The following is a 26,864-nucleotide window of genomic DNA, read 5'->3' as shown; positions in this document are numbered from 1 at the left end:
AAAGGCAATCTAGCCGGAATCTAGGAAAGGCAATCTAGCTGGAATCTAGGAAGGACAGTCTCGCCGGAATCTAGGAAAGGCAATCTTGCTGGAATCTAGGAAAGGTAATCTAGCTGGAATCTAGGAAAGGCAATCTAGCTGGAATCTGGGAAAGGCAATCTAGCTGGAATCTAGGAAAGGCAATCTAGCCAGAATCTTGGAAAGACAATCCAGCCAGAATCTAGGAAAGGTAATCTAGCCGGAATCTAGGAAAGACAATCTAGCCGGAATCTAGGAAAGGCAATCTAGCCAGAATCTAGGAAAGGTAATCGAGGCGGAATCTAGGAAAGGCAATCAAGCCGGAATCTTGGAAAGGCAATCTAACCGGAATCTAAGAAAGGTAATCTAGCCGGAATCAAGGAAAGACAATCTAGCCGGAATCTAGGAAAGGCAATATAGCCGGAATCTAGGAAAGGTAATCTAGCCGGAATCTAGGAAAGGCAAACTAGCCAGAATCTTGGAAAGGCAATCTAGCCAGAATCTTGGAAAGGTAATCTAGCAGGAATCTAGGAAAGACAATCTAGCTGGAATCTAGGAAAGGCAATCTGGCTGGAATCTAGGAAAGGTAATCCAGCCGGAATTTAGGAAAGGCAATCTAGCTGGAATCTAGGAAAGGTAATCTAGCCAGAATCTAGGAAAGGCAATCTAGCCGGAATCTATGAAAGGCAATCTAGCCAGAATCTAGGAAAGGCAATCCAGCCGGAATCTAGGAAAGGCAATCTAGCCGGAATCTAGGAAAGGCAATCTAGCCGGAATCTAGGAAAGGCAATCCAGCCGGAATCTAGGAAAGGCAATCTAGCCGGAATCTAGGAAAGGCAATCTAGCCGGAATCTAGGAAAGGCAATCTAGCCGGAATATAGGAAAGGCAATCTAGCCGGAATCTAGGAAAGGCAATCTAGCCGGAATCTAGGAAAGGCAATCTAGCCAGAATCTAGGAAAGGCAATCTAGCTGGAATCTAGGAAAGGTAATCTAGCCGGAATCTAGGAAAGGCAATCTACCCGGAATCTATGAAAGGCAATCTAGCCAGAATCTAGGAAAGGCAATCTAGCCGGAATCTAGGAAAGGTAATCCAGCTGGAATCTAGGAAAGGTAATCTAGCTGGAATCTAGGAAAGGCAATCTCGCCGGAATCTAGGAAAGGCAATCTAGCCGGAATCTAGGAAAGGCAATCTAGCCGGAATCTAGGAAAGGCAATCTAGCCGGAATCTAGGAAAGGCAATCTAGCTGGAATCTTGGAAAGGCAATCTAGCTGGAATCTCGGAAAGGCAATCTAGCCGGAATCTATGAAAGGCAATCTGGCCACAATCTAGGAAAGGCAATCTAGCCGGAATCTAGGAAAGGCAATCTCGCCGGAATCTAGGAAAGGCAATCTAGCCGGAATCTAGGAAAGGCAATCTAGCCGGAATCTTGGAAAGGCAATCTAGCTGGAATCTAGGAAAGGCAATCTAGCCAGAATCTTGGAAAGGCAATCTAGCTGGAATCTAGGAAAGGTAATCTAGCAGGAATCTAGGAAAGGCAATCTAGCCAGAATCTTGGAAAGGCAATCTAGCTGGAATCTAGGAAAGGCAATCTAGCCGGAATCTAGGAAAGGCAATCTCGCCGGAATCTAGGAAAGGCAATCTAGCCGGAATCTAGGAAAGGCAATCTAGCCGGAATCTTGGAAAGGCAATCTAGCTGGAATCTAGGAAAGGCAATCTAGCCAGAATCTTGGAAAGGCAATCTAGCTGGAATCTAGGAAAGGTAATCTAGCAGGAATCTAGGAAAGGCAATCTAGCCAGAATCTTGGAAAGGCAATCTAGCTGGAATCTAGGAAAGGCAATCTAGCCGGAATCTAGGAAAGGCAATCTAGCCGGAATCTTGGAAAGGCAATCTAGCTGGAATCTAGGAAAGGCAAGCTAGCTGGAATCTAGGAAAGGCAATCCAGCCGGAATCTAGGAAAGGCAATCTAGCCGGAATCTAGGAAAGGCAATCTAGCCGGAATCTAGGAAAGTCAATCTAGGCGGAATCTTGGAAAGGCAATCCAGCTGGAATCTAGGAAAGGCAATCTAGCTGGAATCTCGGAAAGGCAATCTAGCCGGAATCTTGGAAAGGCAATCTAGCCGGAATCTAGGAAAGGCAATCTAGCCGGAATCTAGGAAAGGCAATCTAGCCGGAATCTTGGAAAGGCAATCTAGCTGGAATCTAGGAAAGGCAATCTAGCTGGAATCTAGGAAAGGCAATCTAGCCAGAATCTTGGAAAGGCAATCTAGCTGGAATCTAGGAAAGGTAATCTAGCAGGAATCCAGGTGTTATTGCGAACATGTTTTCATGTTGTTAAGTGCCAAAATTTAATCGCAGTGTTACTCACGCAATCGAGTCACGTAATTCCAACAAATGGTATAAATGAAAGAAATGACACGTGCGCACTACTCCAAAAATGCGCAAACACAACATGCATAAAATGCAAGCTTATCGTACTGGAACTGGAATGTACACCATAATAACAGTGTGGTGACGTAACACGCCAGGAAATTGTCGTGTTTTTGCTCAATTTAAATCGTATGTTTTTTTAAAAGTAGCATTAAATTCGACACAGATTATTTATTTAAATGTTTTTTATTTAAATTTATTTAAATGACTCAATGTGTACACTGAAAAATAAATCTATCTTGTTCATTATGGGCTCCTGATTGTGGGCCTGACGCCGATGCGCCATTGTGATTGTCAACCCGGCTTTGGAAACCAGTAGGTGGGTGGGTATTCCCGTCAGTCATTCCTCACTGCTGGATGACATGTCGGGGTTATCGTGCATGACTCAACGGGTGAAAACGTTCAACCGAGATCGCTTGTACTTACAAAATTTTACATAATTGTGAAAGCTCTAAACATTCCCCGACATGTAGATTGGAGGATATAGTCCGGCAGCTTAGGTAGTGGATGGGGACATGCCGGATAAAAGCACCAAAATTTTATCAGGCAATCTTCAGGGTCCCAGCTATGATTCTATAACCGGCGCCAAGCGATACGACCACTCTTATTTGAATTTTTTGATTATTTGTGGGAAAAATTTTTTTGGGGGTTTTTGGAAAAGAAATGTTTTTATTGCAGAAATGAGAATCTTTTCCGAACATTTTGGTGTAGTTATTTTTAAAATCGAACATCTAGAAGTATTTTAAAACAATATTTGAAAATTAGGTGTCGGGTGCATTTCCTCAATTTGGAAATGGTTCTTGCAGAGTTTTGTGGTTCTTGCACAAGGATACCAATGAGGTCTGACTTCTTTCCTTGGCGCAGTTTTCCTCTTTCAGATAGAGAAGGGGGGTGCGGATGATTTTCATGCTGGAAGAAGGTTCCCATATCTGTATCCCTGTTCTGAGCAACTATGTACAGACGAGAGAAGAGGGACACATCATCTTTCAACAGGGAAACATCCTCTGACTGCTTCCTCTTCCCCTTGGATGGTGACCTGAAGAGAGGCAATGAGTTCCTCTTCACAGGCTCATGGATGGACTGCCTTCGTTCAGTGATGATAGCCTTGTTGTAGCTGTCGTACTGAGCCTTTCCCACTTCTTCTATGGTATGCACAGTGTTGGCCACAGATTCTTCAATCACATGCCGCGTGTCGAGTGCAATCAACTCGCTTCCTTCATCTAGGAACGGGTTGCTCATCTCGTTGATAACTTGAATGAGGCCCAGTGTTTGTTCGTGAAATGTCTTCTGCGCAGACAGACCTTCTTCGTGGTGCTGGCGTTCATCTTCTGAGATGGCAGTGTACTCCCGCTCAAACTCAGTGAGAATGCGTGCCTGCTCAGGTCCGGCGATCATCCACTTCTTGAAGGCTGGTGGGTTTTCAGTCAGGCCGACTGCTCCTCCAGGGCCCTTCACAAGCTCATTATTTTGTTCATGGGCTTGGTCGATCGGAATGCTGGAGAACCTTCTGGCTGTCTTCTGAACAACCCAGTTGCCTCTGACAATAAACTCCTCTTCGATTGTTGGAGGGAGGCTCTCCATGTCGCGGATGTGGATCGGGACCCATCTGGCATAATTATGGTGGTCAAGTGCGAAGAACCATGGTGCCAGGGCTTTCAGAGACTCGACATACAGGGGAAAGTCTCTTTCTCTGTGAACGCGAACGAAGGTGAGTCCCAGGAGCTCAATCCTCAGGATGGTGTCCCATTACTGAAAGGTTGGACTCTTCGTGATCATGCTTTGTTTCCAGTCCTCTTCGGTCCTATCTTCAGTTGCTGCACCAGCAGCTCCCTTCAGGTAGGCATCATTTTGCAGCTTGGAGAGTGCCAGAGCGCTGACTTGGTGGGCATGCCTCATTCTCGTCAGGTGTGATGCCTTCAGGAAGGATTCAGCTGTGCCAGCAGAGGCTATGCCTGCCTGGTTTATTGCTGTCACCCATCCAGATCCGTCTAGGTGGTCTCCAAGTGTCTTCCACACCGCCATCTCCAGGTGGAGTCCGCCGAACATGACCAGATACTGGTCTTCACCATGTGTGGTAGGCCAGTGCCACTGAATGAACTTGGCAAGCGCATACAGCGGAGCATCCATTGCTATTATTGGAATCTGTCCAGGGTTCAGGAACTGTGTAGATTCACGGATGACATCCATTCCATGCTTGATCATTGCAGGTGTGGCTGCCTTCTCATTGAAGAGAGGCAGAAGTTGAGTGATGGCAGCTTCTACTTCTTGAGCAGGACTGTTTTGAAACGAGGCATGGTAGGCGGACCAGGCTATACAATCTCCCTTGACCACATCTTCTTTTGCCATGCAACATATAGCAACATATAACAGATATAATTTCAACATATAGCAGATTTAATATAATATGCATGTAATTAAATAAAAAATATATAAATGTCTATTGTGCATGCATCTTACTGTTCGGATCGTTTGGCGCCGGTTCTAGAATTGAAGCTTCGATGCTGAGGAAATGCACCCGAGACACCTAATTTTCAAATATTGTTTTAAAATACTTCTAGATGTTCGATTTTAAAAACAATTACACCAAAATGTTCGGAAAAGATTCTCATTTCTGCAATAAAAGCATTTCTTTTCCAAAAAACCCCCAAAAATTTTTTTCCCAAAATTTTCAAAAAATTTTTTCACAAATAATAAAACATTTCAAATAAGAGTGGTTGTATCGCTTGGCGCCGGTTATAGAATCATAGCTGGGACCCTGAAGATTGCCTGATAACATTTTGGTGCTTTTATCCGGCATGTCCCCATCCCTTTGAAATTCGGTGCTAATCTGCCCCACTAATATAGATCTACTGGTATTCGAGGGGTCGTCGTGACGTCACAGTCACGTGATTTTTGCTTCCGCCCTCCGTCACAGTCCGCCATATTGGCAAAGGGGAAAACAAAAGCTGTTTCACGCATGATCATTGATCACACGTATTATCGTCGTTCCCTTGTGCACAGCGACTCTCGCTTTCGGGAACATACTCACTCATCTATCGCTTTATTTTGGTTGAATTATTGATACATTTACTTCATCCAACTGCTTGCAATGTCCTCTCATTGGACTTGATTCTTGACCCCACCAGCATTCGGCTGATTCGTTTAAAAAGTTGTGTCTTGTTACTCAAGTTAGCCAAAATAAAGTTACATGTAAATTTACATCTAAGTGATGGTGGGGAGAGTAACAAATGTCAGATTAGAAATCGACTCCCCAAAGTCCATCAGATTTATCGGACTAAAAAGAAGTTAGGCTTGGCCTTGTCTTGGCATGGCTTCCGTTAAATTTAGTCATAAGCACAGAACACATGTTAAATGCAGCCATAACCCTAGATCACATGTTAAATTTAGCCATAAGCCTAGATCACATGATAAATGTAGCCATAAGCCTAGATCACATGTTAAATGTAGCCATAAGCCCAGACCACATGTTAAATGTAGCCATAAGCCCAGATCACATGTTAAATGTAGCCATAAGCCGAGATCACATGTTAAATTTAGCCATCAGCCTAGATCACATGTTAAATTTAGCCATAAGCACATAACACATGTTAAATGTAGCAATAAGCACATAACACATGTTAAATGTAGCCATAAGCCCAGATCACATGTTAAATTTAGCCATAAGCCCAGATCACATGTTAAATGTAGCCATAAGCCTAGATCACATGTTAAATTTAGCCATAAGCCTAGATCACATGTTAAATGTAGCCATAAGCCCAGATCACATGTTAAATTTAGCCATAAGCGCATAACACATGTTAAATGCAGCCATAAGCCCAGATCACATGTTAAATTTAGCCATAAGCCGAGACCAAATGTTAAATGTAGCCATAAGCCCAGATCACATGTTAAAAGTCTAGTCATGTTGGTGAAACAATCACATTACAATCCCAATCTTGAAATTAGTGGGGATATTGACAGTTTAACTCTTTAGATTTTCTTTAGCTTCTATTTTACATGACTACTGTAAACTAAAATAACTAGAACGGCACTCAGTAGAGGGCATACCTCCGCCTGGTTGGCCATATCACTCAATGGTGAAGAATCACTTAAAATTCTACAAGCTGGATCTGGATCCGGATCTTCAACAAATTGAATCGATTCTTCATTGTCACACACACAACCTGTCCAACAAGTTTCGTTCAAATCCATCCCTAACTTTTTGAGATATCCTGCTATGTATAGTTTATGGCCCTATCTCCCAACGGTGAAGATTCACTTAAAAATTAAATAACTCTCATATTCGAATCCACATTCAGATCTTCAGCAAAATCGAATCGAATCGTCCTTGTCAGACACCCAAGCGGTCCACCAAGTTTCGTCCAAATCCATCCATAACTTTTTGAGATATCCTGCTATGTATAGTTTTTGGCCCTATCCCCCAATGGTGAAGAATCACTTAAAAATTCTCGTAGCCGGATCCGAATCCGGATCTTCCCCAAAATCTAATAATTTCGTCCTTGTGACATACGTTACATCTCTGCCAAATTTCGTCCGAATCCGTCCACAACTTTTTGAGATATTTTGTTCTTAAACGGACAGACAGATGGACAGACAAACAGACAGACAGGAGTGAAAACATAACCTCCATCCACCTTTGATTCTAACCCAGGATGCTAGGATCCCAACCCACCACCCTAACCGCTAAGCCAACACCAGGCTTACGGATCAGATAGAGAGAGGTTATCAAATAAGTTAAAGTGTCAGAAATAGTCATTATTGTTACTAAATAAGTGTTGGTCAATCAGGATAGCCTAAGCTGTCTACCCTGACATCACTAACCCGATATGAAATGTGCTGAAAAATGTGGGTATAATCCGACTTGGGCTCCCACAGGTTTCCTCTAGTATCTTTAGTTCCGCCATTGACAGATTTTACCCATATAATTCTTCTCCCTGGCTCAGTAGCTTTGACTTGGTATCAAATAAAACGAAAGTTTTGACTGTTTTGCTTTATTGTTCGTGTAATTGAAGATACAGCAACTTTTGACCAAGGCTGCAATTAGAAAAATATCGAAAGAAGAAAATATACATGTAACCACCTGCGAACGTAACAAGTGTAACTCAGGCACGTGCACGCAAGACGCGTCTTTCCCCTTTGGTTGCCACTTCGAGTTCGTTGCGAAGCGGACATTACATTATGGGGCGACAAAGTTCCCGGATGTCCGACCTCGAGAATATGTATGACAATTGGAATGTAATTGAAATTTAGCATTGATTGTTTTTAACTCTTCGATGCAGGCGTCAAAAATCCGACATAAACGCAGCCATTGGGCCTCGGAGGCCTAACGGATGTATTCGTGGCATGTTTTTTTTTGTTTGTTTGTTTATAGATTTTTTTCTTTCATATTATTTTTCAATCCAAGTCGATGCTCATGGATGTGTATTTGCTCAAAAAATATGATCCATTAATCCTTTTATTTATAATGTATATGTCCACAACTGTCAAAAATCCTACACCTATGCAGCCATTGGGCCTCGCAGGCCCCACGAATATATTCGTGTAAAGTTTTTAAATTTCATATTTTTGTCACTGAATTATTTGTAACCAAGTTATAGGAGCATATAATGAGGCTCATATCAAGAAAATAATGATATAACATAGTGGTACAACAACATTTATGCGGGGCCTCGAAGGCCCCAGGCCTGCATTCGTGTCGGATTTTCGTGTTATAAGTGAAGAATGAAGATTTTTCCCACGAGCCTGAATGAATTATTTTTATGTCACTGAATTTTGTGTAACATGAAAGTCGGTGAAAATGAGGCTCATTCAAAAAAAAAATTGTACAGAATTGTTTTTGCAGCAAAAAAAAAACCTTGTGGGCCTCCGAGGCCCAATCACTGCATCCGAGAGTTAAGACAAATTTTTTTCTTTATCCGTGTATTAACCGCATCCCCAACTTTTACCTTCTTTGCCCATAATAATACACCGTAAAATAGGGTACTTGTGTCAGCGCTGAAAATTAGTAAGGTCGCCATCATGCTTTATGTTGTTTCCTTCATGTTGTTGGAGCCCAGATCCTTTTGAGGCTGTGATTGTTAACCCTTAACTAAACACATCTATATGTCATTTTAACTTACTAATCAGAGTAAAAATACATCCTCTTTAAATGTTGTACTCACAAACTCAAAATGGACCTGTATCCAACACACAAAGTTCAGAGGACATGTTGCCGGGGAAAAGACACACCATTACTGGATTCTCCAGGGAGGATTCCATTTCTGCAGATAAAAGCTGTCCCAAGTCAACACTTTCCACCATGTTTAAAAATATCATATCGCACATTCCACCATCCCTCTTGCCCCTATTTAAATTCAGAATACCACCAGTCGGACACCAAACACACCTTAGCGCCTGGTGAGTCTCGCACTTCTGTTTGGCATTGACTGTCTCAGCACTTTTGCCAAAGGTTCAATGTCTTGTGTTGCCTCATGAACCCAGTTTTTTTTTTTTAAGTTCTTCATTCGTAGATTTTTTTTATTTCACCAACTTACTTTGCTGTATTTTTTTTGTTCATCTTTGTTTGTACTCTTTTCCTTTATGTCACTCAATCATAGCTTAGGTAAAATTAAGCGGAAAGGTAAAGTGTGGTTATTTGTTTATTAATTTTTGGTCATGAAAAGTTAGAGAAGAGATAATACTTTGTAGATAATTTGAAGAGTTTGAAATGTTGACTTTTTTTCTTCTTTTTTTTTTAGCGCTGATTTGTTTAACTTTGTAGATGGACATCGACTTCTCCGGTTCTTCTTACCTCTATCGCCGGCGTCCCGGCGCCATCAGCAAATGGCTCAGCTACGGGTTGGATCGCTGGATCGATCTGGTGCCTTACCGTGAATGGCGGGAGCCACGAACTTATCTTCGTGATTCCCTCAAACGTCTTCCACCGATCAGACTGCACCAATACCATCGAGATCCGCCACCCCATCCTGACAGGAGCAACTTGTACAGTTGGTGGGCCAATTTCCCTACCTACGCTTACAGTCGCTGGAGGAGACCAGGTGGGATTGGTTACCACAGTCCCTTAGGTTTATCCAACTATTACAGCGGCATACTAGATGAGTATCCTTCATATAGACCTTGGCGAAGAGGCCGCTGGTCCACATCACTTGATTCGAGATACATGATCTCATCTCCAGAGGACCATAGTGTCGGATCAGCTCTTCGCTCACGATATCACAAGGTGTTGCTTTTCCCGGGCTATGGTGGCAACATGGGCGTTCCGGCATCCCTCGACCACATTTGTTCAACACGGTAAAGTACTACTACTAACTATATCGACTGTTATTGGCATTGATCAATGAGAGCATTTTGTTATTGGCAATCGCCTCGAGCCAAAAGAGCATTTTTTCAAAAGTTTACACAATGAGAACCAAGACCATGTGTGCATTATGGAACAGATAGAGAGAAGAAAAAAAAAAACACACCTTTAGAGGCCATTTTTCCCCGCAAAGCGGGGGTTGGCCTTTTTCGGGCACCGTGGTTGTTGTTGTTTTTTGTTGGTCCCCTTTTGAAGCAATGTTTTACGGCCGGATGCCCTTCCTGTCGCCAACCCTGTTAGTCACCTCTTGCGACACACAGGGAATTACCAGTGAACTGGTACTCAATTAGCCGACCTCAGAAGGATGACAGGCTGAGTCAACCCCCCTGGCGTTAATTCAGCGATCGACCGGGATTCGAACCCAGGATCCTAGGTATCCTAAGTATCAACACCCTAACCGCCAGCCCAACACCAGGCAAATCTTTTTTTTCTTCTTTTTTTTAAATGAAGTTGCTGAATAAAGAGTGACTGACACTCTGTCACCCCAAAAATTGTCCACAATGCCTGATTTTGCGTCAGGTGCGAGTTGGCCACTGTGCACGCCGCCTGATAAATAATATGTTGCATGCTGTACAAGTCATGTCTCAGAAAAAACTAAATCAAACCTGTTCTATCTCCCTGTGACGAGAACGACATTCTTTTACTTTGGCTGATGTTTAAACACATTTCACCTGGAGGAGGGTGTTGCTTTCACGGGTGGCTTACCTTCAAAGGTCATTGCGGGAATAGGACAGTGCAGAGGGCAAAGCCCAGCTTGTTGAGACATTAGTGAGATACAGAGTAGTCATTCCAAAGTCTGGCCATGCATATTGGTTGTGTTGTGTGTGTATAAGAAAAGTTGTTTTCAGTGCTTCATATCTGGATCTTCTTAATTCTGAGATTAGGTGAAGGTGAAACTGCTTCAACAAATTAGCAAGATCACCACACCATACAAACAGTTGTTTTACTACTTCACCTAATACATTGGGTTGGCAGGATAGCTTAGATGTACACACACTCGCCTCATATGAGCTGTCTAGCCCCAGTTGGAATTCCTGGCCCAGCTATAAACTGCTATCCTGGTGTTTCACAGGTAGGGTGGGTGATTCGTCAACGTGTCTGCCTTTCCAAAGATGGACGTTCCAGTTTAACTAATGTCAGCATTAATATGGTGCACTTTAAAGATCCCACGGTGTCCTTTCATGAAGAGTAGGTGAGCTATCACCCAGCGCTGAACAAATTACAAATCCCTGCCCCTTACCTACAGGGGATGAGGGGGTGGAGGGGGCACTGCACAGAGGCACCGCTGTGTGCAAACCAACAGCCATAGGCTGCATACAAAATGAAATTAAATGACCTAATGCTTGGATATAACTTAGAAGTTGAAGTTGGTACATAATGTATTTTATGAGCTTCTTAAGTTTAACTTCAAGAGTATGAAGGTTTACAAATTTGCAGTCATAAGTTGAAAGAAGAAAGGTGTTTGGTAGTTGCAAGCGAAGCCTTGTTTCATTCTGCTTGAATAAAATCTTCAGAATATTTTAATCTAATGTTTTAAACTTCAGAATGAATGTTTTAAACTTCAGAACGAATGTTTTAAACTTCAGAATGAATGTTTTAAACTTCAGAACGAATGTTTTAAACTTCAGAATGAATGTTTTAAACTTCAGAACGAATGTTTTAAACTTCAGAACGAATGTTTTAAACTTCAGAATGAATGTTTTAAACTTCAGAACGAATGTTTTAAACTTCAGAACGAATGTTTTAAACTTCAGAATGAATGTTTTAAACTTCAGAACGAATGTTTTAAACTTCAGAATGAATGTTTTAAACTTCAGAATGAATGTTTTAAACTTCAGACCGAATGTTTTAAACTTCAGAATGAATGTTTTAAACTTCAGAATGAATGTTTTAAACTTCAGAATGAATGTTTTAAACTTCAGAATGAATGTTTTAAACTTCAGAATGAATGTTTTAAACTTCAGAATGAATGTTTTAAACTTCAGAATGAATGTTTTAAACTTCAGAATGAATGTTTTAAACTTCAGAATGAATGTTTTAAACTTCAGAATGAATGTTTTAAACTTCAGAATGAATGTTTTAAACTTCAGAATGAATGTTTTAAACTTCAGAATGAATGTTTTAAACTTCAGAATGAATGTTTTAAACTTCAGAATGAATGTTTTAAACTTCAGAATGAATGTTTTAAACTTCAGAATGAATGTTTTAAACTTCAGAATGAATGTTATAAACTTCAGAATGAATGTTTTAAACTTCAGAATGAATGTTTTAAACTTCAGAATGAATGTTTTAAACTTCAGAATGAATGTTTTAAACTTCAGAATGAATGTTTTAAACTTCAGAATGAATGTTTTAAACTTCAGAATGAATGTTTTAAACTTCAGAATGAATGTTTTAAACTTCAGAATGAATGTTTTAAACTTCAGAATGAATGTTTTAAACTTCAGAATGAATGTTTTAAACTTCAGAATGAATGTTTTAAACTTCAGAACGAATGTTTTAAACTTCAGAACGAATGTTTTAAACTTCAGAACGAATGTTTTAAACTTCAGAACGAATGTTTTAAACTTCAGAATGAATGTTTTAAACTTCAGAATGAATGTTTTAAACTTCAGAATGAATGTTTTAAACTTCAGAATGAATGTCCTAAACTTCAGAATGAATGTCCTAAACTTCAGAATGAATGTTTTAAACTTCAGAATGAATGTTTTAAACTTCAGAATGAATGTTTTAAACTTCAAAATGAATGTTTAAACTTCAGAATGAATGTTTTAAACTTCAGAATGAATGTTTTAAACTTCAGAATGAATGTTTTAAACTTCAGAATGAATGTTTTAAACTTCAGAATGAATGTTTTAAACTTCAGAACGAATGTTTTAAACTTCAGAACGAATGTTTTAAACTTCAGAACGAATGTTTTAAACTTCAGAACGAATGTTTTAAACTTCAGAATGAATGTTTTAAACTTCAGAATGAATGTTTTAAACTTCAGAATGAATGTTATAAACTTCAGAATGAATTTTTAAACTTCAGAATGAATGTTTTAAACTTCAGAATGAATGTTTTAAACTTCAGAATGAATGTTTTAAACTTCAGAATGAATGTTTTAAACTTCAGAATGAATGTTTTAAACTTCAGAACGAATGTTTTAAACTTCAGAACGAATGTTTTAAGCTTCAGAACGAATGTTTTAAACTTCAGAACGAATGTTTTAAACTTCAGAACGAATGTTTTAAACTTCAGAACGAATGTTTTAAACTTCAGAACGAATGTTTTAAACTTCAGAACGAATGTTTTAAACTTCAGAACGAATGTTTTAAACTTCAGAACGAATGTTTTAAACTTCAGAATAATAATAATAATAATACATTTATTTTATATAGCGCTTTTCAAGAAGCCCAAAGAATGAATGTTTTAAACTTCAGAATGAATGTTATAAACTTCAGAATGAATGTTTTAAATTTCAGAATGAATGTTTTAAACTTCAGAATGAATGTTTTAAACTTCAGAATGAATGTTTTAAACTTCAGAATGAATGTTTTAAACTTCAGAATGAATGTTTAAACTTCAGAATGAATGTTTTAAACTTCAGAACGAATGTTTTAAACTTCAGAACGAATGTTTTAAACTTCAGAATGAATGTTTTAAACTTCAGAATGAATGTTTTAAACTTCAGAATGAATGTTATAAACTTCAGAATGAATTTTTAAACTTCAGAATGAATGTTTTAAACTTCAGAATGAATGTTTTAAACTTCAGAATGAATGTTTTAAACTTCAGAATGAATGTTTTAAACTTCAGAACGAATGTTTTAAACTTCAGAATGAATGTCCTAAACTTCAGAATGAATGTTTTAAACTTCAGAATGAATGTCTTAAACTTCAGAATGAATGTTTTAAACTTCAGAATGAATGTTTTAAACTTCAGAATGAATGTTTTAAACTTCAGAATGAATGTTTTAAACTTCAGAATGAATGTTTTAAACTTCAGAATGAATGTTATAAACTTCAGAATGAATTTTATAAACTTCAGAATGAATTTTTAAACTTCAGAATGAATTTTTAAACTTCAGAATGAATGTTTTAAATTCAGAATGAATGTTTTAAACTTCAGAATGAATGTTTTAAACTTCAGAACGAATGTTTTAAACTTCAGAACGAATGTTTTAAACTTCAGAACGAATGTTTTAAACTTCAGAACGAATGTTTTAAACTTCAGAACGAATGTTTTAAACTTCAGAACGAATGTTTTAAACTTCAGAACGAATGTTTTAAACTTCAGAACGAATGTTTTAAACTTCAGAATGAATGTTTTAAACTTCAGAATGAATGTTTTAAACTTCAGAATTTAAACTAATGTTTTACCACCATGAACCAATGTCAATATTCTTTCATATCACTCAGTTGTTGGCTGCATCATTTATGGGAGGGTACCAATGCCACTTGATGGTTCGTGAAGGAATTTGTAATCTGTACAGGATGCTGATGATAACTCGCCTACTCTTCATGAAAGACACCGACGGATCGTTATTATCCAACAGAAAATGTTAGAAACACCCTGTCTGTAAAACACTTGGGCGACAGTCGATAGTTGTCTGAAATCGAACCGAGACGAGACAGTTCTCAAGGAAAACCTCCAAGTGTTCCCCTCCCTCCAGCTTGTCCACAGATCTTGATACATGTCTCATTGGAAGAACAGTCGCTGAAATTAGGCAATAATCCCATTTGCTAACCTAGTTGTCTGAATGTGATAAGCTGGGGCTCCAATACTTAAAAAAAGGAACCTGAATAATCAAGCTCAGCAGAATGTTCAGCAAAACTGTAAGCAATGCCAAATATGTTGATTGGGCAGTTGCAGAAGTGACAGCGGCCAATCCATTTTTGGTGTACCTGCCCCTTGTCGGTCCAATGCCTTGCCTATCATCACCTCATTAAAGCCTCTCGCTCATGTGTGTATAATTAGAAAGAATCCTGTCAATATTGAGAGCCCGTTATAAGTTTGGACTAATCCTTAAGCCCTATTCCCAAGTGGAATGAAGGAAACAGGGGGTGTGAATGCTCTAAGTCTCCAAAAGTTATACTCATGGCATCGAATATAAATAACTAAGTCACGGCATCCATATCTGCACTCGAGCGAAAAGGTGTGAAAGAGGGATCGGAACAGGTGGGCATCACAAACGGTGGGACATGATGAAAACCCTGAACAACCATCAAAGCATATATGACTTTATGAACCTGATTATTTTGTAATCATCACTTCTCATATTTAACCCTTCTCGTTGTATAGTTCTATATTTAAAAGTTGTACAAAGAGAACTGCTCTCGTAGAGCACATAGTCTCACCTTGTGTGCTCATTCTGAACAAATATACCATTGTTAACTGAACATGCTACTACTATGGTCCATATACCAGTATAAACCATGCACCCTATTATGTCACATACATTGCTATTATCTGTAGCTTTATCGATTACTGATTAATTATTAAGATATTTAACAAGCACTTTTGTGCATATATTAAGGCTAAAATTGTAAGAAATAAATTTCAAATTTTATTCCCCGTGGCTAGTCGATCATATGTATGAAGTGTTAATGTTAAGTGGATCTGGGGAAGATACTTTACGTTAAAAAAAAAAAATCCAATATGGCCGACAGACCACGTGACTGATGACATCATAAATTTAATTATTCACTTACATCGGATCAGATATATGAAGTTTCAGATTTTTTTGGATAAGAATTTCGATTCAAACAATTTATGGATGGAATTCAACTTCACCGATGACGTCATCGTTATCATCCAATATACCGCATGCACGTAAAAAACTGATGGCATGTCATGGACTACTGAGACCATCTCGTGAGTCGAACATTTTGAACGTCCTTTGTAGTACAAGTTTATAAATATTTTGTGAATATTGAGTATGAATAATAAAAGAAGAAATATGTCGTGCATAGCACGATACTTGTGAAATCCCTAAAATTAGTTGTTGACCTTTGACCTATGTTGACCATTGGCTTATGTTGACCTTTTGGCCTATGTTGACCTCAAAATAATTGGTGGTTGAATTCCATGACCAGATATGCAAATAACCTTCAAATCTTAATTCAATCGGATAAATATTGAGGATTTAAGAAATTTGACACAGTTGTTGACCTTTGGCCTATGTTGACCTTTCGACCTCAAAATCAATAGACTTCTTCCTTATGACAAACTCCACCATTTGGTGAAGTTTCTTGAAGATTGGATTAAAATTGTGACCTGTAGGCAATTGACATTCAGACAAACAGACAGAATAAAGCCCATTACCAACTTGATACTTGAAAATACAAACGTTACCAACTTGAAATAAACAATACTTGAATAATCTTAATAAATAAATAATGTAAAACATTTACTGAAGATCCATGCATTCATTCAGTTCAGTTAGGTGTCCTCTTTTGCTATGACAAAGGGCTAACGCTCAATGTCAACCACCCATGCTTTGCTTGTCTTATACATCAATGGAGACGGTCACTCCCCTCACTGAGATTGGTATTCCGTTGCAGTAAAGCATTGTCTTCCATGAAAGATCATTTGAACATTGAAAGTCGAATGGGCCTTTTAGTGGGGCGGCTTAGCCCAAATATTCAAAAGAATTGTGCATTTTGTGATACAAGCACCAAATTTGGCACAAATGTACATTAATATGTTGCGAACATTTTCAGATATTGGGCCACTTGAAATTCCGTAATTTTTTTTTTTCAAATTTTTTCAAATTTCGTAATTTCAAATTTTTCGGGTGACACCGTCACAATTTCGGTCTTCGAGGCCGGCCGATAGGCAAAGTGTGACCGGAAGGGACGAGGTTCTCCTGACCACGTGGCCCTCGATCTGGGAAGCGAGAGGCGTTCCATTAGTGGACGCGCCCCTCACGCCCGACCTTTGGGCGGCCCCGGCAGGCCGTTTGTTTTGACGTTCCGTGACAGGCCCCGCACCCCCACCTCCGGGCCGACCGGAAGCTTGTGCTGAGTACATCATACCTGAACAACTCAGTGAGGCAGAACACAGCAGTGCACACCAGGGTGACCCCTTCAGTGCATAAACCAATTAACCTGTCCACTGCAGGGCATATAGAAATGAAGTTATTTTCTGCATATAATAATAATATAAGTTCAGTTCTATATAACAATTTCTGTTATCACCACTACCACTACAACTACCACTACTACAAGCTTTGTCTGGAATTTTGTGGACTAACAGACAAACAGACATACAGACAAGCTGGGATCAAAACATTACCTCCTTCCACCATTGAGTGTAGAGGTAAACATCATGGAAATTATATCATGCCCTAGATTTAATTCATGCTTACCCGTGTATTTGCTTCACTGGTTCACAAGGTCTTTTGCATACATGTAATTCAGACTCTCGTCTTCATTGCTGACCACACAATGTTCGCAACATATTAATGTACATTTGTGCCAAATTTGGTGCTTGTATCACAAAATGCACAATTCTTTTGAATATTTGGGCTAAGCCGCCCCACTATATCGGCCGGCCTCGAAGACCGAAATTGTGACGGTGTCACCCGAAAATTTTGAAATTACGAAATTTGAAAAAATTTGAAAAAAAAAATTACGGAATTTCAAGTGGCCCAATATCTGAAAATGTTCGCAACATATTAATGTACATTTGTGCCAAATTTGGTGCTTGTATCACAAAATGCACAACAGGTTTGCTATGCTGCTACACTATTTGGCTCATGGTTGAGAAAATTATCTTCGTGCAAGTTGATTGTACACATATTTTAATAATATCCTTTACTGTGTTCTTGTTCTATCAGAATATATAGATATTACTGTCCACCACCTTTGTTATTTCATTGAAATACTATTAGTCTATAATGTTAGAAAATAAAAGCCTGGGTCGGTTTCATTTCATACTTATATCATAGTTTGTGCACATATTCTTTTTAGCTCTCATTCTCTCTCTCTCTATCTCTCTAGCTCACTCTGGATTTCTGATTGTAGTGTAGAAGTGAGCTGTCATCATCTCCACTGAAGAATGACAAAAGTCAAAACCCAGTATTGGAAAGCAAGGACATGTCAGCTGATGTGCTACATTCATTGATCAACTATAACATATCCCAATGACACAACCATAAGTGAGAAAAATATCATGTAGTGTGTACCAGTTTTAACGATTCCTCCTCCACCTTTCCCTGTTTCTTGCCTCACCTTCACCGACAGCCGTAAGGATCGCTGGTTAAAGGGCTCATCTGCTCTGGCTTGTTGGGACTACTGACGAGGACAGCCAACCAGCAAAGATCCACAAAATGGTAAAATCTTCTTTGTTTTGCCAAAATGACTTAAATCTGCAATCTCTCTCCAGATCTTTATTCTTTCTCTCCAGATCTCCTTCTTCACAGGCAAGCATTTATGGAAGTTCCTTGATGCACTTTTTTTTTTTTGCTGCATGGAACCTCAAAGTTTTTTAAAATCCGGATTGGTTTGTCGGTTATTATAGTAACCTGAGAGTATCAGATATTACCTTAGCTTGGAGGACATACACATTAGAATGCATTTTAAATTAAAAGGGAAAGATATTACCCAAGATTTTCTCCCCACACAACTCCTCAGTCTAGTTATATGTTCAATACCCTCAACATCCTGAAGTGATGGTATTCCAGGCAATATCAAATGAAAACTTTTCAGTATCGTGAAAAAATAACCAAGAAGGATATGTGCATGTGTGTGTACATACATGTACAATGTACATGGTGTTTCAAAAGAAACTGCAGTAGAAACTTATTTCATTGAAATACGAAGCAAAAAACCTCTTATGCAAAAATATATTTTTCAAAGAAAGTATTTTATTGTCAAATACAAAAAAAAACTAGATGGTATTCATAGAATACTTACCCTGCGCAGTCAACTTGGTGTGAGCCAACTCTTCTGTTTTTGAACGTTTCTTTTTTTGATCCAATATGGCTGCCAGACCACGTGAGCGATGACATCATAAATTTATGATTTATGATATATATTATTTTTTATTTTTTTTATTTTTATTTTATATATATATATATATATATATATATATATATATATATATATATATGTATATATATATATATATATATATCTATATATATATATATATATATATATATATATATATATATATATACAGTATATATATATATATATAGATATATAGATATATATATATATATATATATATATATATATATATATATATATATATATATATATATATATATATATATATATATATATATATATATATATATATACAGTATATATATATATATATATATATATATATATATTGTCGTGTGGCCGCATTTGATGAAAATCAGGCGGTTACGGAAGCCGATCGCGAAGGCCTTAGCTCTCGAGGCGAAAACTCAATGGCGGACTCAAAGACAGAAAGCTATACAAAATTGCGCGGGGTGGAGGGGCGGCGCAAGACCCCTGCAGTCTTACCTGGTCTCGGGGCATCTCCAATGCCGCTGCAAATTAAATAAATCACACGGAAAACTGCGTTCAGGTATATACAGAAAATAATACAAGGATTTATTTTACAAGAGATAGCGGGACAGGAAAATACGCGCCGGTAATAAAATGTCCTAAATCAGGATCCCGCACACCTCACCGCAGAAACAAGACAAAGGAAAATGAATTACACAAATAACTGTCCGTCGTGTAAGTGTGAAATGTGGTGCGTCTTAACTGTCTGCAGTCTTGTCCAATGCGGCTCCAAGCTCCGGCGCGAAGAAACCCTCCGTCCGCTTCGCCCACGCGCTCCGCCAGGCCCGAGCGACCCGCCCCACTCCAGGCGCCTCGTTGACCGCCCACGAGGTCCGTTCGCTCACAGCACCAAAAGCACCGAGCACCGCTCCAAGCACCACTAATATGGCGAACCAACGACCACCAGGACCTCTCAATACGAAGAGCCAAGAGTCAAGAACGAACAACGAAGAGCGAAGGACCAGCACGACTCAATACCAAGAGCGAAGAGCCCAGAATCCCTCCAGCGAGTCCTTTTGAAACTTGGCATGTGACGTCAGTTCTGGCGCGTTACCAACCAGAGCCTCGTAGCTTCCTGCCGTCTGCCGAACCTTCTCGCGCCTTCCACGCTGATTGGTTCACGTCTCGCGCCTTCCGCGCCAACCAATCACACGTTCCCTGTGGCGTGGTTATAGCTCGTCTCACGTGATGTTGCTAGGCCAGCTGGTGGTGCAGCTGGCGGCGGCCATCCGGCGGTGTCTCGATCTGGCTGCCTGCCGGTCTTCTTCCAAGGTCATTGTAAGGGAAGGGGAATTATTTAATGTTTGCTAAGGGCCTATCTAAGTATTTATATGAGTATGCATTGCCATAAGGGACAAAGGTTTGGCGACAGGGACGACGACAAACAAAGGAATCTTATCCATAATCCCTGCACTATTTAGCACATCCTGCTCCTTCGTAGCGGGGACACCAATACAGCTTATCCCAACAAACCGGACTAACATGTAACTTATTACAGGGTAGATTCTCTATCGCGACAGTCGAAGCATGTTACCTATACAGATCTACCTGGCTCTAGATAGCACTCTACTCAAATTCATAACAATATATATATATATATATATATATATATATATATATATATATATATATATATATATATATATATATATATATATAGAGAGATATATAGATATATAGATATATAGATATATAGATATATAGATGTGTAGATATATATATATATATATATATATATATATATATATATATATATATATATATATATATATATATATATATATATATATATATATATATTATATATATATATATATATATATATATATATATATATATATATATATATATATATATATATATATATATATATATATATATATATATATATATATATATATATATATATATATATAAAGCAGTAAAGTATGTTTGTTTGTTTGTCCTCTTATAACTCGAGAACTACTCATCGCAGAGAAAAACCAAAGGCATATTCGGAATCAGTACATCTCAGAGCAACTACAGCACACCTTAAATTTTAAAAAACTTCGGGTTTTAAAATTAGCGTATTAGCGCAGAAGCGCTAGCAGAAGAGGGAGGGAATCGAAGGGAGGGAGCGCAGCGCTCCCTCTAGCACTTCGCAGTGCCAGCGCTTCTGTTAGCGTAATGGTGCACAGGCGGTTCTCACTCTTGCGCATGCGCAAATGGGCTGTTCCGATGCTTCATGTTCCTGCAAAGACTTTGGCGCATGTGCAAATGACGACACATGGGCCACTGTATGTTCGTTTAATACGTACGCGCTTTGATGGGCGGGGCGTATGGCGTTCATGAAATGGTCGAATGCGGAAGTGCTTGAAGCCGTTGCGAGCGACTCGCACGATCTCTTGTCATGGTCCACAAGATTATCACAGAGACGTGCAGCTTCCAGCATTACGAGATATGATCGTGACCTAACGTTTGAGACCAGTCCCAGCCTTCTAGGCCCCGTGGTTGGTTCAGACGACCCCGACAAAGGACGTGTTGGATTTTATCGCGAGCCGACTCGAGCGCCGACGTGCCGGCGAACAAAACCAGTCATATATTTTTAATGCGTGGTTCGATTTTTAGAAAATAAACTTTTTCTTGAAGGGCTGAACCGTGCGCTCACAACGATACCGAGTTTGACCCTGGGAGAGCCGTTTTGCGCCGGCAAAGGCGCCTTGTTTTCCGTGATGACCATGTCGTGCTGCATAGATTACCATAAATTATAATATATTACCGGCGGCGCGTTCCGTGACGTCACGGCTCACTTAATTGCAATTATCTCTGGGATTCCTTGGCCGAATCGTACCAACTTCTATCTATATATATAAAGCAGTAAAGTATGTTTGTTTGTTTGTCCTCTTATAACTCGAGAACTACTCATCGCAGAGAAAAACCAAAGGCATATTCGGAATCAGTACGTCTCAGAGCAACTACAGCACACCTTAAATTTTAAAAAACTTCGGGTTTTAAAATTAGCGTATTAGCGCAGAAGTGCTAGCAGAAGAGGGAGGGAATCGAAGGGAGGGAGCGCAGCGCTCCCTCTAGCGCTTCGCAGCGCCAGCGCTTCTGTTAGCGTAATTAGCGTATTTCGGAACGTTAATTTTTCAACTTCATTATTCGGAATCAGTACGTCCCAGAGAAACTTCGTAATGTTAATTTTTCAACTTCATCCGATTGACATGGGACCAACGGCATGTGACAGAGAGTGAAACATACATGCTACATTTATTTGACGACAATGAGTTCCGACTTCCGGGTTCGTGCCGCCAACCCTGTTAGGCGCCTCTTGCGGCACACAGGGAATTACCAGTGAACTGGTACTCAATTTGCCGACCTCGGTAGGATGACAGGCTGTGTCAACCCCCCTGGTGTTAAGGGGGAGGAGGAGGGGAGGGGAACTGGGGGGGAGGGGGAGGGGGGGAGGGGCCCTTCTTCCCCCGGGCACCCCCACACCTTCCCCTCCCCCCTTCCCCTCCCCCCTCCCCCCCTTCCCCCTCCCCCTCCCCCCTGTTCCCCTCCCCTCCTCTTCCCCCTGTTACCCTCCCCTCCTCTTCCCCCTCCCCTCCTCCTCCCCTCCCCCGCCCTAGAGTCCCTTTGTGTCATTGGAGGACAAACCTTCTTCTTGGAAATTTAAAGGTCTGTGTTGAGCCAACACTTGGGGACTGTGTTCTGTTTCCCGTTTCGTGGTGTTTGAAAAGTCTGCATTGGAAAAGGGACTCTACCCCTCCCCCCTCCCCCCCGTTCCCCTCCTCTCCTCTTCCCCCTCCCCTCCTCCTCTCCCGCCCGGCAATGCCAGGTACTTCTGCTAGTATATATATATATATATATATATATATATATATATATGTATATATATATATATATATATATGTATTGTTGCGGATCTCGGACATCGGCTCTCCCCTTATCAAGGGGGGGTTAATCCCCTTGCCTTTTTACCTGGCCGACCCGAGTCCTAGAGGTTATAACGTTCCTTCCGGTCGGTGGTAAATAGGGTTGTTGGTCGAGTCTTAGTCCAATTACCTAATTACTACCATCGGCCGTAAATCAAGGAGATAACTCCAACCCGAACCACGGCGTTAGTGGACACGCCGAGCGAAGCGAGCCGCGATTCGGGCCGTTAACAGGGACTAAACCCGATTATAGCGGTTGCAATCGTGCTACGTTTACCCAATGGAGAAAAGACTGATGCGATCGGATGGAGAGGAAACCAAGAGAATTGGAAGAACGGATGGGTTTATTAATTATGTACAAAGAAAGAGAGGAAATGAAAGGAATATACAAGATAGGAAGAGGAAGAAGCAGGTACACAGGGCAGCCTTAGACAGTCTTATTCTTAATACCCAGGACAAACATACACACTCCCACGGGGATTATAGATGGTGGATGGTCACCGGCTCGTCCAGGCTCCAGTCGGCTCCAGTCCAGGCTCCGGTCCAGCGGGTGAAACCCGGCAGGCAGCTCCGCGTATAGTGGAACGTGAATGGACAATTTATATAACGGGGGGAAGCTGGTACGCTGCGTAGTGCGTACGTAATATTTGCACTATACAAAGGCACCAAACGCCCCCTCTCCAAATGTACTCCTTTGATAAGGTCCTTCTTTCATAAGCGCCACTGCATCAGTCCCGTCAATGCAACGCGCATTCTCCCAGCAAGTCAGTCAAGGCGAGCTCTCTCACGCGGTAAGTCTTTACAAAGGTGCGCTCTCCCGATCAGTAAGTTCATGCGCGCTCTGGTAAGTCCTGTTGGTAAATGTGCCTGCTGGCAAGTCCTCTGAAAGGGCTTTGCACTCGCTTTTATAACTCAACAAGCGATCACTCCGTGAGCCCCAAAGCCACGCCTGTCGGCGATGTCACTTCAGCCCTGGTTGGCTGGTTAAGGCTTACCGGCCCCGCCTTTGACGGCTGGATGACGTGGCCACACCTTCTTCTTGGCGTTCCGTCCCCTTTTTCCGGGCCTCACCGCGTGGCTTATGGCGGCGTTGAGCGAGCGCTAAGGCAGCTGCTGCTTACAAAGGTGCGTAACAAATTGGGAGAGCCATAGGGCAGACTGGAGGGTGCGTAATGGCGTCGCTTGGAGAGGGAGGCTTGCAAAATGAATGGATTGGGCCTACTTCTTATTTGATTGACACAACGCAGATTCAACTATTGGAAACACGGCCTTACCTATACACATACTAATGAAATAACTGAAGTCCTATGGTGGCCTACGTGTTGCTTTTGGCCTACCTATGGGGTGCAACCTTTAACCTTTTAATGATGGGATATTTACAAGAAAGTGTGGGTTCTAAAACCGCAACAATATATATATATATATATACAATTATACATATATATGTATACATTGTGGCATTGTTCAGGAAATAATCGGATTTCATTTTACTTTCAGATAGTGCTGAGAAAACCCATGAAGCACAAGATGATGGATGGAAGAAATGTGCACCTACCTCGTTGTACATCAAGAAGGAAATTGTTGATAGGAAGAATGTATCATGTATGTGCCTTTAATTACACAAAGTGAACGAACTATTGTGCGATATTAGGGGCGTTCGAAATGATATCGGAAGGAGATACTTAAATGGTCAAATAAATTCCGACATTCAATATCTACCTATATATAATTAGCAAGAAAATTTATTTCTTGAATAAATATATATACATGTATATTTAAAAAGAAAAGAAAATGTCATTTCTTCAAGCATTGTGTTTAATTCTGAGAACTTTATGAACGCTCCACCTGGAATGTAAGAGAAATGAATTGAAATGCTTTGCATGGCAGTAGTTTGTCATTTAATCTCCCCCTCAAAATTGCATCTATTGCCTCCTGCTACTTACAGTGGCATTCAACACATACAATTGAATAGGTGTGAGCAAGGCGCGGTGCGGCTTACTTGACAGTGTTAAAAAGGCAGCAGAGGTAGCTTGCTTGGTGCCTCTGTCTATAAGTACATGGAGTCATCAATACCCAAAATGCTTGAGACTTTCTTGTATATTAAACCAAGAATGACCACACTGTGGTCAAAACCTGCACAACATTCGGTAACGGGCCAATTGGGAAACACGCATCTAAAGCACTCTTAAAGGATTAAAAGAGTGATTGGGAAACACACATTGAATGCGCTATAAACAGTCACGGATGGCTTAACCCCAATATTGGGCCCTACAAAAATTAAACAACGTTACCCTTGATTACTTGACATAATGATTGCTTAATTGCCCTGCGTTCTAATATACCGTGTGTTTACTATTATTCGACATATGCTTACATTTTTTGGGCTCCCTCATCGTGAATAACAGTCGACCCAAACAAAACCAATGGAAATCTGATGCAACAAACCCGGGCAGTGTATAATCAGCAGAGGCCTACAGGCCTAATGTGTTAAGCCAACCAGAAAACCAATATGGCGGCCATATAATTTTTGTTTCAGTGCTATGGTGGGTGGGGTCAAGTGACAGATGTGGGTGTGGTCCGGCAACTGTCTGACCAATGGGTGCACATTTCAAAAATCGACCACTAACAAGAACCCCAACAACAACAGCAATGCAAAGCTCTTGTAGACCTACAACATGTAACAGGTTAAAAAACAAAATCAACAAGTACAGATACATTCAAAGTGTACCACCCCCATGCCAAATAAATAAATAACATATCTTCCAGCATGCGGCATTGCCAGGGTGCCATATTGCAGCACATCGAGACGATATTGGGAGGGATAGGTGTACAATTAATTGATTGATTAATTGCGTAATTAAAATAAATAAATAATAATCATAAAGTAATTAATTTCTTAATTGGCTAATGGAATGCCTAAACCACCAGTGTTTAATCTGAAGCTGTAACTTCTTGAAAATAAATTAAATAATTAATTAATCAAAAATAATAATTAATTAATTGATTCCTTGATTAATCAATAAATGATTAATTGATTAATTGATTAATCAATAAATCAAAATTATCCTTTATAGCCATATCACTGTCACTTGTGTCCAAATATCAGCTTCCTAGCTCAAAAGGTGCCTGAGATAATAAATAAGTGATTAATAATGAAAGTAAATAAATAATAATCACTTTTTTTTTAATTCGTACTCAATTGGCTATTAGAATACCTAAACCACCACCGTTTCATCCGAATCTGTAACTTTAAAAAAGCGATTAATGAAAAAAAAGTGAATAATTAATCGCTTAATTTATTAATTAATAAATCAATAAAACAGAAATACACTTTACAGCCAAATCATTTGGTCATTATCGTGTCCAAATATCAGCTTCCTAGCTCTAAAGGTGCCTGAGATATTGCCCAGATGAGAAAGAAAATAAACAAGTGATTAATAAACTGATAATAATTCAGTAATCAATCAATTAATTGATTATTCAAAAAATAAAAATAACGTTTTTGCCAAAGCACGTGCTCACTATTGTGTCCAAAATTTAGCATCTTAGCTCAAAGGATGACTGAGATATCGCCTGGACAAACAAACAAGAAAAACCGTACAGATAAAAAGTACAGATACATTTAAAGTGCACCACCCACATGCCAAATAAATAAATAACATATCCTCCAGCACGCGTCATTGCCGGGGTGCCCGGCGATGCCACCGTGCAGTGCCTGGAAATGGAATAGGAAGGAGCAACAAACCAACAACAACATGCATTTTAAGGCCATTTTCCCTGCTAGAGCGGGGGTTAGCCTTGCGGTCCCCATGACAATCTTCTCCATTTTGCCCTATTTTCTGCATCTCTCCTTGTTAACCCCCTTGCCTGCATTTCTTCTTCCACCATCTTTAGCCAAGTCTTTCTCGGTCTTCCCCGTCCTCTACTTCTTCTACATTCATTTCCATCACTCTTCTCAACCAGTCATTTTCATCCTTCCTCAACACATGACCAAACCATCTCAACCTGTTCCTCTTCACAGCATAAATCACAGGCTCTATTCTCATCATCTTTCGCAATTCATCATTTGTCTTCCTCTCTCTCAACGATACTCCATACATCCACCGAACC

General features: G+C 39.9%; 1 protein-coding gene across 2 annotated transcripts; it reads left to right on the top strand.

The window, feature by feature from the left end:
* The first annotated feature begins 8,746 nt into the window (after window positions 1–8,746).
* Window positions 8,747–25,308, top strand: LOC144894248 (uncharacterized). 2 transcript variants are annotated; one of them, XM_078786512.1, is made up of 4 exons: window positions 8,747–8,844; window positions 9,186–9,738; window positions 18,037–18,125; window positions 24,252–25,308. In XM_078786512.1, the coding sequence occupies exons 2-3, from the start codon at window positions 9,209–9,211 to the stop codon at window positions 18,089–18,091; spliced, it is 585 nt and encodes a 194-aa protein (XP_078642638.1). In that variant the 5' UTR covers window positions 8,747–8,844; window positions 9,186–9,208; the 3' UTR covers window positions 18,092–18,125; window positions 24,252–25,308. The 2 variants fall into 2 exon arrangements, with proteins under 2 accessions (XP_078642638.1, XP_078642639.1); XM_078786513.1 differs by having other exon boundaries at window positions 8,823–8,844; window positions 9,209–9,738.
* Window positions 25,309–26,864: the final 1,556 nt, after the last annotated feature.

Source organism: Myxine glutinosa, chromosome 11, assembly GCF_964187855.1.
Source record: "Myxine glutinosa chromosome 11, kmMyxGlut1.1, whole genome shotgun sequence".
Lineage (NCBI taxonomy): Eukaryota > Metazoa > Chordata > Myxini > Myxiniformes > Myxinidae > Myxine > Myxine glutinosa.
Note: the sequence above shows the minus strand (reverse complement) of the source record. Positions and strands in the feature narration are given on the sequence as shown.

Coding starts and splice junctions, on each gene's coding strand:
- LOC144894248 (XM_078786512.1), top strand. CDS start 9,209: ATGGACATCGACTTCTCCGGTTCTTCTTACCTCTATCGCCGGCGTCCC. Junction 9,739..18,036: donor GACCACATTTGTTCAACACG/GTAAAGTACTAC, acceptor CTTCACCGACAG/CCGTAAGGATCGCTGGTTAA.